We start from the raw sequence: 16,651 nt of genomic DNA, 5'->3' as shown, positions 1-16,651 counted from the left end.
TTTTTTAAGTTCTAACCTTTTCAGACATTGCACTCTCAGTTTGGTGTAATTTCCAGATTTCATTGACAGATTTTGTCTTCAAACAAGTTATGAAGCAATAGTGCTCAGCCTGAGATAGAAACCCCACAAATATAGCCACCCCAAAACTAACCACTAGATGCAACTCTGTATATAACATTCTAGCTGTTTTTGCAATCATTTTATCATAAGCTAAAATATACAACAGCTTCCTAGCCTGTTTATGAGATTGTAATTTAAAATAGTATCAAAAACTTACTCAAATTAAGTTAAATAATTTCTATATAGAAAGCCTGTTTCTCACAAAAAGAAAAGTTTACTTGATGCCTTTTGGTTTTTTGGGTTGTTATTTTTTTTTTTAATAACCTGGTTTTCCTTTTACTTACTATCTTCTGAGCACTAATAAAAGGGTTAGTTGTTACAATAGCTTCCAGCAGCTAAAGCACAAATAGTCTGTATCTCCCCAACATCTTTACACTTCTTTATCCCCTTTTTAAAAGTAGATAGTGTATTTACAATCTCATCTATCTTTTCAAGGAAAAGCACTAATACTTGAGAGTGCTCTAGACAGTTTTATATTTGCCTTGGATTAAATTCACCTGGCTCAACTGATTTAAAAAATCTCCATTGGTTAAGCACACTGACTTTTCCTGGTTTAACTCAAATCACTTTCTGCTGCTGGTGTTAATTTTGTTGCTTGATCCAAAGGTTTTAGCCCAGCTGAAACTCATGTAGTTATCTGGAGGAATATAATAATGGAATTTCATCTTATTTCCTTACTGTATTTTTCTTTAAGAAGAGAACATTTAAGTTGCAGAAGTCCAGCTCCAAAATGAAGGACATTCTGATACTAAAGTTTCTTGTGCAGTCTTAGCCAAATACTTTGTGTCTATGTGTTACATAGTTACAGGTTCAACTACAGGAGCAGGTACTTTTTTTATATAGTGTTTTCAATATGTATTGGGATAAAATTGGGGCTGTGCATGAAAGGAGTCATAAGAATCTTGCCTCATTTGTTACAAAAATTGGGAGACAGAGCAAAAGAGGAAATTCTTATGGTTATGCTAACTGAATGACATTTAAGAAGTAAATTCTCTGGTTTTGTTCAGCAGGTTGCCTGCATTCTCATTTACAAATCAGACCCCAAGCCTCTCACCAGTAGGCGCTGGTTATGTGAGTTACATTTCCCCAGTGCTCAGTGTGAGATAGTCAGATATGTGTAAGTACTGAGCACTCACAGGTGTCCATGAAAGGAGCTTTACTTTCAACACAGAAAACACCTTATGCTAAGTGTTCTGGAAAAAAAAAAACAAACCCAGCAGCAAGGCATCTCAGAGGTGCACTGAGACTTCATAGACATTTCTGATCTTTAAAATCCTTGTGTCTTTGTTGCCACATGTATACATGAGCATTTATGTTACATGCTATTGAAAAAAAAGTATGTTAACTACTTACATGCTACAGTGACGTGTTACTGAGAGATTGCTTTGCACAGTCTGTGCAAGGGAGGGTTAGGGCCGCACTTTGAAATATAAGAGCAAAACAAAATGCTGGATTGGCTTCTCATTAACTTCTTTCCTACACCCCACTATACAAAGCTGGCATGCCAGAGAAAGAATAGCATGAACTCCTGTGATTGAAGATTACTTCAGATTGCATTCCTACAAGGAACAGGGAAGGAGGGATTAACTTTATATTAATATATTAAAAGTTGGCATAATGTAAGTTCTTAGTATTAGCTGTTGTTCTTTCATGATATATAGACTTCTTTGGACGAACATAGGAAAGGAAGAATTAAAAAATACTGCAATGTGCTTTATTCCCAGTTTTCCAGTATTAGCCACTGGAGGGCAACATGATCCCAGTCACCTAGGCACAGCAAGCACTCCAGCCTGCAGAAATGGGTAGCGAGCACCTAGCAAGTACCGCTACTGCAGAGGAATTTCGCACTAAATTAGACAAAACACAGAATTTATATATACTTTTACAGTGCAGATCTGAAAATTTATTTGTACATCTGAGTTTCTGCTTAGGATGATGTTCATGAGTTCTAAATCTGTGGATTAACGAAAAAATTTTTGATGGAGGTGATGTGAGGAACACTGAAGTCTGATGTCAGGAGAGGAGACCTCATAGCAGCCTTTCAGTACCTGCAGGGGGCCTATAGCGATTCTGGGGAGGGACTCTTCCTTAGGGACTGTAGTGATAGGACAAGGGGTAATGGGTTAAAACTTAAAACAGGGGAAGTTCAGACTGGATATAAGGAAGAAATTCCTTACTGTTGGGGTGGTGAGGCACTGGAATGGGTTGCCCAAGGCAGTTGTGAATGCTCCATCCATGGCGGTGTTCAGGGCCTGGTTGGACGGAGCCTTGGGTGACATGGTTTAGTGTGAGAGGTCCCTGCCCATGTCAGGGGGGTTGGAAGTTGATGACCTTAAGGTCCTTTCCATCTGTAACTATTCTATGATTCTATTTCCCTCTGCTAATTAGCTGAAAATCTGACACATTTCTCTATTCTTGAACTAACTCTGGCAGATTTCCATGGATTAGTTGTTAAATCCATTACAACAAATGATTTCTTTCTTACATATTAGGGGACTGTCAGCAGTGTAAGGTCTGATTTTCTTTAAAATGAATACAAATAGTTTGGCCTAACTGAACTCCAGAGCACCTGGGTTCCTGGAGAGGATCAGAGAGCTCGTGTCAGATATGCTTGCTTTGGGAAAAGCAACAGCTCAGTGAAATGTTTGGAAAAAGTTAAAGCCAGTATTTTAGGAAGAAGTAACAAGTACAAAGTAGATGTCAATAAAATGAAACAGCACCTTAGGAAATGGAGAAGAGGGGGGAGGAAGAAGAGCAGGCTGCATTATAGGACACAGCAAAATAACATTTTCTGAAGTCTTGTATTGGCTGCTGTTTCAGGTTATGACAGAAGCAGAATCTCATCCATCTTGTTCTCCACATGCTCTTTATTTCACAGTCTTTCTAACTCACCTCTCCTTGTGCAGTAAGTCTTTGTTTGCAGCCATTAGCAATCCGGCTGTGTTTTCAGCATCTCTGGAAAGCAGTTTCATGCAGTGGGATTGTTCTGGACAAGCCAGCTAGAATAACTCACTGTGTGAAGGATTTGTTTTGTGGATGCAGAAGGATAAGCATTTAGTGTCCTCCCGCCACCAGCACCATATAACCATATATATATATATATGTATACACACATATGCTGTCTAATAGTCCAGTGTAAAACTCACAGCACAGGATGTTGTTACTTATCTATCGAACCAGACTGCAGGAGACGATGGGGGGAGAGTCTTCAGCTGCCAAAAAAGTTCTTTCTGAACTGGGAGAGAAGATGCCATTTTAAATCCCTATTTGTTTGCCTGCACCTGGAAGCAAATTGAAATCAGACTGAAAGGATAGAAATCTGGATTTTTAGAGAAATATCAGCTTAATGAATTTTAAAAATGGAGCATTGCAACATGGAAGATGGGAGATCATGTTTTAAAGCTTTTAATTCTTGCAGGTTCCCATTTTGTGCAGCTTTGGAGGACCAGCAGCAGTGTGAAGTCAGGAGCTGCTATTTCAGGGGAAAGAAGAAGGGATTAAGTGTGTTTCTTTGTACAAATTGATGCTAAACCTACGACACTAGCAGGCAAATGACAATGTTAAATGTAAAGGCAGGGGAAGAATAATTTCAAGTTTTCTCTGACAGTTATTTTTGTCAGGAATTCCTTGGAGGGAAGGAAGACATCAAGATGACAACTGCTGATTTCTGCGGGTCCTTTGTACTAGGCAGACATTCAGATTTTTATAACCTTCTACTGAAATAAGTGGCAAATTTAACCATCAAAAGAGACTTGATTTTAGGGTGGAACTGGAGACACAGAGCAATCCTGCTGTTATTGTGTGGATGGCTGAGGTCACCACCACCACATGAAACTTGCCTTATAGACTGTTTCCATATTAGAGTTCATCACTTCAGCAGTGTGCAATTGCATTGTAGATGAATAGTAGAATTACTAATGACCACAGATGTCATTTAGCAATGACACTACATGTGCCTTGGGATGATACTGCTTGCGATATTAAATATTTAACTTTTTTTTTTGTACTACATGCAGTTACTAAGAAAAATTTCTGCTCATTTCTTAAGTCACAGAGGAGCTCCTTTGAATAAATTAATAGAGGTTAAAATTGCTTGTATGTATTAATTCAGTATGCAACTTCTACATGGTTAAAGTGTTAACGAAAATCTCCATTATGATGGAAGGATATTCTAGTAACTGCCTGTAGTTACAAAGAGTGGCTCGCTACAAATTATTTAAATACATTATAGTGAAAGACATTAGAGGCTGACACTTTTGTGGTTTAGGACAAGTAATGTATTTTAGAAAGAAAGACTGAATAAAATACATACTCTCTTTAAGCCAGCTACCCCAGGAGTTGCTGGTTTCATGCCCAGTGTTGACACTGGAAAAGCCATTCAGCTTGCTTATATTTGGGGTTGTCAGGATCTCTACTGCAGGTGATTCAGGTAACCAGGCGTGAATAAATTAAGGTATGTGCTATGTCATAATGAGCCAGTTTGCTGTTATTTTGTAGTAGGAATATTTGATTCATTTACCTTACCACTGCAGGAGCAGAAAGAATTTGATGTACATATGAAGATAGTCAAAGGCACCTTGAACTGTATTGGTCTTAATAAACTGATGGAGGAACTTGTAATAAATCAAGCCTTGAGGGAACATATTGCCTGGGAGGTGGATTTTTATCCTACTTGCCAGGCAGAACATACTATCACATTCAATAGTTCTTCTTCTTTATCTTGTGAAGTTAAATTTCTACCTGGAATAAATATTTGGAAAAAGGAGCCCTAAGAGGGAGGTCATATCGGAGCAGCATCTTTGTATCCCAGAGGGCTCCAGGTCAAATTCATCCATGGCATACCTAATTTCAATGGAAGCAAGCCACAATGGATTTTAACTGCTCTATTTCTGGCAGAAGGTTTTATGTTTTAGCACACTAAAAGCAAGAGTGTTTTTAAGACAGGGGCAAATGTATTGTTGGCCTGTGTCCTGGTTTGAGCAGTAGCAGTCATTTTTCTCCTTCTTGATAGCTGGTGCAGTGCTGTATTTTGACTTTCGGGCTGAGAACGTTTGCTGATAGCAAGTATGTTTTGAATTACTGCTCAAACGTTTGGTTTTTCCAAGGCCTTTTTTCGGAGCCTCATGCTCTGCCAGGGAGGAGGGGAGGCCTGGAGGAAGGAGAGACAGGACACCTGACCCAGGCTAGCCAAAGAGGTATTCCATACCATAGCACATCATACCCAGGAAGTAACCGGGAGAGACCGGGAAGGGCGGGAGCTCTGGCGGGAATGGCAGAGGTATCGGTCGGTGCTCGGTTGGGCAGGGTGGGGTGAGCTATGGGTCGGTGGCTGGTGAGGTGTTGTATTCTCTTCGCTTGTTATTGGCTTTATCATTATTATTTGTAGTAGTAGTAGCAGTAATGATTTGTGTTATACCTTAGCTATTAAACCGTTCTTATCTCAATCCGTGGGGGCCACATTGTTTGGATTCTCCTTCCTAAATCTCCAGGAGTTGGGGGAGCAAGGGGGGAGTGAGTGAACGAGCTGTGTGTGGACTTGGTTTAAACCACGACAGCCTGGCTCAAATGTTCTCATTTTAATGCATTTTGACAGACTTCAGCTACTGTGTTAATGATAAGAAATTAGGAAGACTGAAAGTAATGGAACTGGGTGACCAAGGGGGACCCATTAGAGCCCCTCTCTCCTCATTTCTCTGGGCTGCTTGTTCACATGCAGTCACACCACACCTGTTTATGTGAAAGGATGCCCAGGGGACTTTTTCAGCCCCTTGACAATTTACCCTAATCAAACACACAATCAGAGGCCCTCCCTTATCTTTAAATGGTTGCCTGTCAGAAGAGAAATTATCCTCTAGTACTGAAGGCAAGCAAACTTCATGTCCCTTTTAATTTGCCAAATTAATTGAAAAGTTACATTTCTAAGTGGATTAGCCCCCACTTTTGCTTCAACCTTTCTCTGAGTTCCCATTTCCATATAGGAAATAAATTTGGATGGACTAATCTGTTCAGAAATGAATCTGCCTTAATATCACTGTCTTATACCGCATTGAAAACTCTTTAGAAGAAGCAGGAATGGCACTGTTCCAACAGATTAGTGCGCTGCCTGTGTCAAAAGGGGCTTGCATAAGCTTTGAGCAAAATTGTGTCCATCCCAGTGCAGGAATGTGGGCTGTGCATCATTTTTTCTCTCTTTAATACCACTGTAATTGCAGCCTTCAGCGTGCAAGAGCAGACTGTGGTGGCTTTTCTTAACTACCATTGCAGCTTCGAAAAAGCATCCACGGAGTTGGCCACACAGATTCACAGAGCAGCACCTGCTGTTAATCTCAGAGTGACAAATTGCAGGATCCCAGTCTCAGAATTCAAAGCACTGTCCGGAAGCACAGTTCACACTGTTCATTGTTTCAGCTCCCGGAGAAACTGAATGGGATGGGTCAGTCAGCAGGCAGAATTAGCCTGCTGGTGAAGTATTGATACAATCATACAGGTGTGTTTTGCCTGATGTGAAGGTCTTCAATAGCAGTCTTTCCCACTGCCAACCATTATCTTATAAAATGATTACCTTGTACCTCAAAGGTGAGACTGGAAAGGCTTATAAGCTAATTCTCTGGGTCCACTTCCTCCATCCCACCCTGCCATACCAGCAAGTTGGGTGTCCTTCACCAGGTTCTTCACTGGAGGTGGAAGTCCCATGCACGGAATCCTGTTCCCTTGGCAATGTTGGCAGCAGGCATCACACAGTAAGCTGCTGGTATTTCCAACTGTTGTGTTGGACATGGCACTACCAGTTGGAGGACTCTAAAAGTGATTCTCCTTTGACTCATCAGAGACATCTCTGGAATACTAACAGATTATAAGAAATCTTCCCAGCACAGCTGTAAATAGCATCCTCAAGTCATAGACACACAGACCATAGTTGTAGAGTTAAATATACACTTCCTATTTTGGTATAGAACTGTGATCCTCTCTACAGATCCTTGGAGCTACAGCCAGACAGATACTCATGAGTGAAATTAAATTAAAAAGTTTTCATATGTGGACTCTTAAATAAAACAAAAAAATAACCCAGAGCCAAGAGGTATGACAGCTCTGGACAGGCAAAGGTTAATAAAAGGTAAAACTGAGACCAATTTCAGCCACACTTTAAAGTGGGTCTTGAAAGTTAATGACTTTTAATCAAATGTCAGTATGAGATGACTGTCCATCCCACAGCACTGTTTCTAACACAAAATCAAGCAGAAGCATGAAAGCAACACTCTTCTAAAGCCACATGCATCTTTATTCTCCACCCAAGCCAGCAAGGATGGGAAAAGAGAATGCAATTAAAAATAACAATCAGCAAACACACACTACCTTTACTTAAAAAAAAACAAATCACAACCATCCAGACTAGAGCAGCCAGAAACATACTCAACATCAGAATAACTGGAATTCCCTGCAGTTTGACAGCGGCACATAAGCAAAAATTCCTTGTGAGTTTCTGAAAACAAGGGCAGAACAAGACAAAAACTTGTGCTTTTTTCTATTACAACAACTGATAATGATTATATATTTTGCAGCAGGCATACCACTTCAGGGGATAATGGGCAAGAGAGAAAACAAAGCTATCCAGAGTTGTTTTGAGAAGAGCTAGAATAAAACTTTTACAAATAGCACCAGAACTAACCCCAAGCTTAAACTAGCTCCAACCAAAATCAATGTCAGAATACTCTGACATCGGCAGGAGCAGAAGCAAGCTTGGTTAAGTGTAAAGAAGTAGAAGATACACAATGGATTGTTCCAGTATATCCCCAAAAAGGCGGCCTCCAACCACAGAAGTGTAGCTGCCATGGCAGAGGGAGAGTACTACAACTTCTCTGACACTCTTTTGTGTCTACATAGCAGTAAGAGGCACAGATTAGGTTTTGCCTCCACTCTGACAGGCTGTTTGCAATCCTAAAAGCAAATCCTGCAGCTCAGCCAGCATTTCACATGGCTGTATTCTGTAATGAGTATTTATCATTCAAGCTCTCTGTAAGATGAAGACTCTTTGTGCTCTGACCCCAGCCTTTCGTTTAGCCTTGAACAGCTGCTGTTTGGCAGTGACAGCTGAATTGGGTTTTCTCCCTCTGCGGCAATGTATATTTGCCAGCCATCCTTCCCCCAAACCCACTTGTTTGCTGTATGTTGGGGCCAAGATACACAATCCAGTCCTTTCATGACTGCAGTGTCCCTCTAGGCAAAGCGTGAGAACACTTGCCAACAGGCCTGCCTTTCCATTAATGCTTGTTAAGCATCACTTCTTCCCACCCTCTTATCACGTGGGAGCCTGTGACTTTCATGTGGAAGAAGTAGAGTGGCTGTGCTGGGTCACTACAAACTGCTAGCACAGGCATGATTGATCCTCAGCTTCTCTATTAATTCAGAGACATATCAAGCCTGATTGAAACAGCCATGTGAAAGGCATTTCACTGCTTGAACTGGTCCCAGGTATAAGTGAGCTTTTTTGAACCCCACTGAATTACCTGCCACTAAGTTGGGGTCTATTTTATATTGTGGTTTTATGTTTAGTTTTGGTTTTGTTTTCTGAAAGTTGGTCTCTGCCTTTAAAGATTTAGCCAGTAACAACTGAAAGCTGTGCATCAGCAGGCAGCAAATACAGCCTGGCTGTACCCATCCCCAAGGAGCACATCTGCTTTGCCAGTAAAGTGTGGGGCCAAACCTGCTTTTGATATTTAGCTACTCACTATTGGCTATAACTATTCATACTGCTAATTCTCGAGACAACGCTAAGAGGCTGCTTTTGCTGGACCTCCCAGAAGCGGACATACCAAAGATGCAGCAGGGAATTTACTTATTTATGTGTCAGGCCTAGAAAATCAGCAGACCTGTTTATACAGCACCAGTTCCCAAATGTCCTAACCAGGACAGTCAGACAGTGTAATCTTGAGACAGAGTAATCTTGGAATACAACACAAAACATTAGCTCCTGAGAAACCCAGCTTCTGAATGCTTCTCTATCATCCTAAAACTAAAGCAGCTCCACCTCTGGTAGGGAGAATGGGGAAGTCAAACACCTGTACGGACATGAGTTACTGTGCAGCCTGACTGCACACTATGAATGATCTACCTACACACATGCAAATGGTGGGCTCCTCTGGGTTGGGGCTGAGCCAGACCTTCTAGCAGCACCAGGTGAACTGGAGCACTCAGAAAATTAATCATGTTTCAGATGTGTAATTCAGTCTCCATTAGCATCTATTACACCTCTCTCGTTTTCCTCTAGTCTTCCTAAGGCCCAAAGAGAAAATTAACTTTTCTGCTAGTCATGTTTAAAGAGACAATTAAAATTTCTCCAGTCTATGGTGGCCACCTCTGCCTGGTCTAGGAGCCCATTAAGATGCTATGCAAAGTCCCAAAGGAGGGAAACCAATTATAAAAATGAGACATGAGAGAAGGATGTATAATCCACTGCTCTTCCACATAATTACTCAGGAAGTGTGTGGGGGCTGCAGATTTACAGGGCTGAGGCACTAATGCATTTGCACTGGCACTAACAGACATAGGCTCACAGATGTCCCTGTTCTGAAAGGGAAGGTCCAGCAGCTCTTTCATAAGAGCAACTTCAAAAAGAGAACAACTGTTTCAGTGAGACCTTCCCATCCCAAGCACCTTCAACATTTGATATGGGTTAGCGGTGGTCTTGGCAGTTCTGGGGTAAAGATTTGATTTGATAATCTTAAAGGTCTTTTCCAACCTAGCTGATTCTATGATTTTAACCCCACCTACCTGAATATAGGTACTGCCAGCCCACACCTGCATTGCAGTGAGATGGAAACTGATTATGCTTCCTCAGAGCAGGTGTTTCTTCCCTATAAATGCAATTGGCAGTGCACCCTGCGTACAACTCTCATAGCCTAGTCTTTCCTAGCAGTGCATCTATCAAGAAATCAAATGCAGGTGTGTCCTAAGCACCTATCTGTGCACCTGGGGGTGCTTGGTAACAGGCCCATCAGGTCCCAACACACCACATTACAAAGCAAGTCTTTCCATCATGTGATGGGTGCTTTTCAGTGTAGAGTTCGTGTGCCTTTCTTGGAAGCTTTGCTCTCCTCTCTCAGAGAAAGACCAGGTCTTTTTCTGCTCTGACACCATCTAGGCAGTTAGCTACGGGCAATGTTTGCTGCACTTGTTGGAAAGACTGGAAAAGGACCCTTTTAAGGAAAACTGCAGGAACATCACATGATTTGCAATTTAGCCTTCACCTCTGAATGGGTTCTTATCTCCTGAAGTTCATCTCCTGAGTATGGACTTCTTTTTCACGGGGTCAATGGGTCACTGTTACATCCTACTCTTGAAAAAGAAAGTCTAACTTTACAGAAGTGAATTTTTCAGCATGTCTCTCTGCTGTGCTACTAACAGTGTAAGCACTACAGACCTGGATTTTCTCACCATTCCTAGAAGTTGTAATTAGCTAAAACAGATGGCAAATTCTTGGAGAGCCACGCACCTCCCCACCCAGACCATGTGAAACTAGTACACTTGCATTCTGTGACATTTAAAGAGCACTCCCAGCCCACTATTTTTCATTAAGTTTGTGTTTAAATATATATATATATATATATAAAAATTCAGCATGTTGTTTTTTTAGATGAAAACCACTTAACATGTGACAAAAATAGTCACCCAGGACAAAGGCTCAGACTGCCGAGGTCTCAACCCCCTGTGCAGAGCTCTTGCCAGAGAGACTACCTGAGATATTATCAGAATCTAGCAGCTCGACAATGCTGTATGGAGAACAATCTTCCAAACCCAGCTTGCTGCAGAGCCAGCCACAGAAGCCCTTCTCCATATCCCTGACAGCATGCCACCAGTACCCAAAGGACCATGCTACCTGGGCCACAGCTGAGTACAGGCCTAGGGAAAAAGACACAACCATAATTATAATTGGGTAGAAGATGATCAGAAAGGGACAAAAGGTGATTTTGTGCCAGAAGGTCCTCTCTTCATTGTACACCAAGAAGATGTTATACCATGTAATGGTTCCGTAGTAGAATGAAACCACAAAGGACACTACAAAAATGATGGGGAGGCAAATGATGGTCCAGAGGACGATGTGGGGTCCTCTGTCTAGCCCAACATCACATTTCTTCTTCTTCTCAGGTACATCCTCTTTAGGAGGTTCCTTTGACTTAGCGAGTTCCTGCAGCTCTTTGTCCGTTAGTGTGACATGGATGTCCACCATCTGACCCTTCTTCTTTCCCCTGGTGATTGTTCCAGTCAAGGTCACATATCGGCTGTCTAAAGGCATGTTCCAGACACCTACGAACACAGATAAACTCATCTATGTTAGATTTATTGTGTAAATCTCCAATGGCCCCAAAAACAATTAGATAATGCATATGGAGTAATAGATTTTAAAAAGATGGAATGAAAGAAGCAATGCACTATAAAGAAGATTATCATAGAAGAAAATGGAAGAAGAGCTAATGAGGGAGAAGACAAAATTCCAGAATACAGAAACCACAAGGAAGAAGACTCTAGCATCTGCACTAGGGAAAATGTGTGAAGGGAAAGTGCTGCAGGAGTATATGAGAAAGAGAGATGGAGTGAATGAATCAAAAATGGTTTGCCTATTTTCTCTGGTATCCTCATACATTTATTCCTGAACAGTGTGGACAGTTGGTGTGAATTAGATAAATATGATTAAAACTCCTGTTCTGGAACAAGCACATCCACACATAGAGTTATATTATATAGCTATAGTATATAGCTATGTAATAGAATAGCTAATATTTCACTTTACATCTGCACTGTGTCTCAATCCAAAATGATTTTCAAAGTCTAGAAAAAACTTAAAAATTCTCATATAATTATATTTACATTTTAAGACATCAACAAAGATACTAAAAAAGTAAGTGTTGGGATGTGTGTTAAAAGTCACAAACAGACTGCCTTGGCTTCCAAGTGACACTGGTTTAGGATGGTCCCTGCAGTAGTACTAGCCATAAACTCTTTTATTGGGCTAAAATATGCTTTCTCTTGGTCTTAAATCTGACTAGCTCAGAAGGAGGTCTTCAGAGGCTATTAAAAGGAGGCTGAGCAGTTTGAAGTGGCCCACAAAAATAAGAAGGCAGCAGATAAGTCCTGAGGATAGAGGTTGGGATGATGGGAGAGTCTGGTGCAGCCGAAGGATCCGGACTACGTATTCACATTTACGCCCCTCTCAGCCTGCACTGCTGTTTCACAAGACGATTAGGCATAGAACCTGTCTCCCACACATCTTCCCTATAAGGGGACCCAGGACAGACACCAGAAGTGAAAGTTGCTCCAACATGCTCTACGATGACCTTGCAAATAATCACTCTTAATGAGGAAGCTGTGCTGAGAATATGCAAACAGAAGGCAACAGCAAATCCTAGATAATGAGTAAAAAACTCCCTATCATGGGTAGAGCCACTAAATCCACCTGCTTCCATCCTTTCACTTAACAGGCAGTTGTTTTAGGCATGGAGAAGGGCTTGATCACAGCATCACTGGCTTAAAGCACACTGTTCCAGCATTTTTCTGGATCAACTCCAATTAGCACATACATTTAAAACTAAGAGTGCAGCAACAACCAACCTCTGCAATGAACTGCACGAGACAACCCAGCTCAGCATGCTTTTTATTTCAGAACATTTTCATGTATGAACTCAAGCTGTCCTTGCCTGCAGACTGAGGGGTAAGAGGTTTGGTTTCACAGTCACTTCCATTTGACCTTAGTGCATGCTGGCATCAAAAGAAGTTTACAGAAAGTAGGTGCTCCCAAGAATACATACCATCTGCCGTGGACTGACCCAGGAACTTGGAGCCTTCCTCAGAGCCCTTTTCCCCTCCTTCTTCATCTGCCTGTTCTTCTTCCACCTTATTCTCATTCTCTGACCGATACACTATTATGGACTCAGGACGGGACTCTTTCTTCTTCTTTTTCCTTCGGTCCATAGTGGCTTCCCCATCAAAAGTGACAGTGGTTGCCACAGCTCTTCTCATGGAGCCGCAGTGAGGACTTTGGCTTCCAGACTTGCTCTCTTTCTGCATGGTCTCCTCCATCCCACTGCTGCTTTCAACCACGTCACCTGGCATTTTGCAGCACTCGTTTCCAATTTAACAGCTCCTGCACTTTGAAGTCATTGGTCAGACAACAGTGCCAAGGGTTCTCTGTTTTGGTAGGATGTCCCACTGCTGGCATCCAAACTATGTACTCCATTCCCAGCCTAAAATGAGAGAGAAGGCTGAAACAGTGTCTTTTTGTTATCAAGTAGAAAAAAATGGCAAAATTTTCCTGTAAAAGGTTACTTCCAACTGGTTTAAATGTCATCTGAAGATCCTTAATACTGTCCTGAACATCAATGTTATTACATGGATACGTGTTTTGTAATATCACCTAATCCTGATTCCCATGTTCCAATTTTAAACATAACAAACCAAAGCTACTGGAAAAGGAAAGGGTATTAACATTTATGAGAAGAGATTAAACAAGCACAGCTTACTGAATGAATTTAACATTCCTCTGCAATGCTGGAACTAAAAAAGAAGACAATAGTTTTGGCCCACATGCATGAAAATGAAGAAATGAAACCACAGATGAAAAAGAAGTTGACTGATTTAAAAGACTTGCCTAGATGAGAAACAACTGCAGCAAGAACACTGAGTTCACCCTGCATTACAACAGCTTTATTAGTGCCAGTGTTTCTCATTTTGAATGTCTTTTGACCATTGCAAGCAACCAAATGATGCCAAAATGAATGATGGTTCAAACCATGCCAATTTAGCATTACATAGTGCTGTCAAACCTTAAAAATATAGCATATACAGTAAATAAAGCAAAAGATGACCTCCCTGGAGGGGGAATTGCAAAACACAGCAAAATTTTCTGATTGTGCTGGGAAAACAACCCAAATCTTCATAAATAATTTTTACAAATATAAGGGCTCAGTGTGTACTCTTCATTCAAGCAAAATTAACAGCAATATAAAGTGACACTGTTATCTATGGGAAAGCTGTGTAAGTAAAAAACATATAATCAACCATGCATCAAGGCAGACAAAGCCTTCTCCATAAACATGGAAAAGGCAGGATTACGGGTTCTCTGATTTCATAACATCTAAGAAACTGACTGTGCCAAGTATTCATGAAGTATTTAGGTACAAATTTGAATACACTGAATAATGTTTTAACAACTCTGAAGAGCTCTGTTGAACACTTACATTTAAAAGAATGCATGTGACCAATAATTAAGCTTCTACCTAGTATCTGAGTCATCTCTTTAACAGGAAACTAAGAAACACAGTTATCATAATTTGTAGCCCACAGAGTGCTGGGGAAATTTTTTTACAGATGCTAGAAAAAAAGTTGAGCATTTTTAGATCTGGCAGTATGGTCCTGGTCTTCCCACAAATATAAGATTTTGATTGTTTGTTTTGAAATCCAACTGCAGGTCCTGAAGGAATTGGTGAATGAAGTTGCTAAGCTACTGTCCATCGTATCTGAAAAATCATGGCAGTCAGGTGAAGTTCACAATGACTGGGAAAAGGGAAATATAACCCCAATCTTCAAGGGGTAATGGGTTTAAACTTAAAGAGGGGAAGTTCAGGTTAGATATAAAGAAGAAGTTCAGAGTCTTCTCTTGCTCCTGAGCTGAGAAGCAGAAATGGGCAATGGGGGACAAGCCCCTAAGCAGCACTGTTGCTGTGGCTGTGTCAGAGCCCTTGGGATAAAGAAGTGAAGGAGCCCAGAGTATTCTGCTTAAGCACAAGCAGGTAAAATCTGATGCCAGTCTGTCTACATTAGAAACAAAAACATGGCAAAGGAGATGACTTTGATCCAGCAGAGGCGGCTGCAGTAAGATAAAAAGCTGAAAGATACAAATACAGGGCAGATGTTAGGTAGGTGTTTAAACAAAGTGGGTAGGTGTCATTTGATATACATCACAGAGGGCTGTGGAGAACTGTCCATAACTGGAAAGTTCCAAATCCGGACTGGGTATCTTGCCAGCAGTTGGGTAACCAGTATCTCAGCCTAAGAGGTATTAATGTGGAGAAGTCCTCTGGCTTGTATTAGGGAGCAGTCAGATTCAAACAACAAAAAGATTCCTCCTGATATTAAGCCTGCTTTCACAGTAGATGTTTATTTTTTTCTCATCTGTTTCTGCCAATGGAGCAGCTGGGAATACCCACTGCCACCTGGTCCAGGCCTGAACACAGCACTTAGAAATACCACAATCAGCCCCACGTCCCACAGGGATGCTGGTGAATCAGACAGGTTCAAGCCTCAGTCCCATTTTTCCTGGGGATATTTTCTCTGTAGATGCAAACAAAAAATGGGCTCTTGCAGAAATCACAGTAGTGTACAAGAAGTTTATTTTTTCTCTCTTCCTTTTCTTCATGTCCTGTAAGAATATGATCAGCCCTCACCACCACACAGCTGTCCACAGCACCAACTCTTTTCAGACATGCACTGAGATCTTCACTCCTTAAAAGCTTTGCTGTGGAGCTGAAACATGACAACTGCTGTGCACCTACTGCTAGTGATGTATCCCATGTTGGCAGCACAGGGGCAGACAGGAATCTAATAACTATCCATAGGAGGGAAGGAAAATAAATGGTCATATTTCAGAGATAGCTGGGAGCAGTTTATTAGCCAAACAATTTGTTATTAATCTCCATGTGAAAACAGATGGAGTACCCTGGGGAGGCGGTTCTGAAAAAACACTCTGTAGAGGAATTTTTAGAAGCATAGTCTTCTGTTACTATGCAGGAAAGCTACTGCTGCTTATGCTTCCCATGACAGTATTAGTCTTTGACACACAAAACAGGAGTCTCAAAGTTTGGCCTTGCAACATTTAGGTCAGTGGAGGTTTTTCCCCATGAGTTTTCACGGCCCGATCCTGCTGCTAACAGAAGAGAAATTATCTGGTTTGAATACAGACAGGAAGGAAGAGCCTTTGCACAAGCTAAAAAAATTCCTTGATCTTAAATCCTGCTACAGAACAAGTAACCTTTTTATGACTGCTCAGAGCAGAAATGTGAGCAAAAAACATAGGCAGTAAATTGTGAGGAGCATAAATTCTTATTTTAATAACCACATAAAATGTACAACATGTAGGAAGAACCAGCAGTGTCTTCACTCACATGATGCAGGGGTTGTCTGCAGAAACAAAAAACAACCTGTGCTTTAGAAGCATTGTGAGTTACCCAGAATGGGAAAGAGATAAGGGGAAATACACCCCAGAGACACACCCTGAGAGAGGGCTCCCCAGCCACAGATCATACTTCACCTGTTCCTTTTACTTCATAGCCTCCCCATCCCCAGTTCCTTCTTCACCCAACCATGCCTCTGATTTTGTGCATGGAGATGTGTGTGTTTCTAAGGATGCCTATTACCCAAAGGACTATTTCCAATCCCTACTATTTTTAAAGGGGTTATCCACTATCAGGTTGTACACACAGAAAACAGATGGTAGCAGATGCATCCAGATGTTTAGGACAGATTTGTCTGTCACCAATCATGT

The 16,651-nt window shown here is 41.2% G+C and overlaps 1 protein-coding gene across 1 annotated transcript in view; it reads right to left on the bottom strand.

Annotated features, from left to right (window-relative positions):
• Positions 1-7,381: 7,381 nt before the first annotated feature.
• The window catches only part of TMEM169 (transmembrane protein 169), a 16,264-nt gene continuing 6,994 nt past the window's right edge, over positions 7,382-16,651 (bottom strand). The window contains exons 2-3 of the mRNA XM_005153830.3: positions 12,921-13,355; positions 7,382-11,421 (exon numbers count right to left, since the gene is read on the bottom strand). Coding sequence (XP_005153887.1) covers positions 10,799-11,421; positions 12,921-13,224 — 927 coding nt within the window. The 5' untranslated portion in view covers positions 13,225-13,355 and the 3' untranslated portion in view covers positions 7,382-10,798. The remainder of the gene's footprint in view (positions 11,422-12,920; positions 13,356-16,651) is intronic.

This window comes from Melopsittacus undulatus, chromosome 4 (assembly GCF_012275295.1).
Source record: "Melopsittacus undulatus isolate bMelUnd1 chromosome 4, bMelUnd1.mat.Z, whole genome shotgun sequence".
Taxonomy (NCBI): domain Eukaryota; kingdom Metazoa; phylum Chordata; class Aves; order Psittaciformes; family Psittaculidae; genus Melopsittacus; species Melopsittacus undulatus.
Note: the sequence above shows the minus strand (reverse complement) of the source record. Positions and strands in the feature narration are given on the sequence as shown.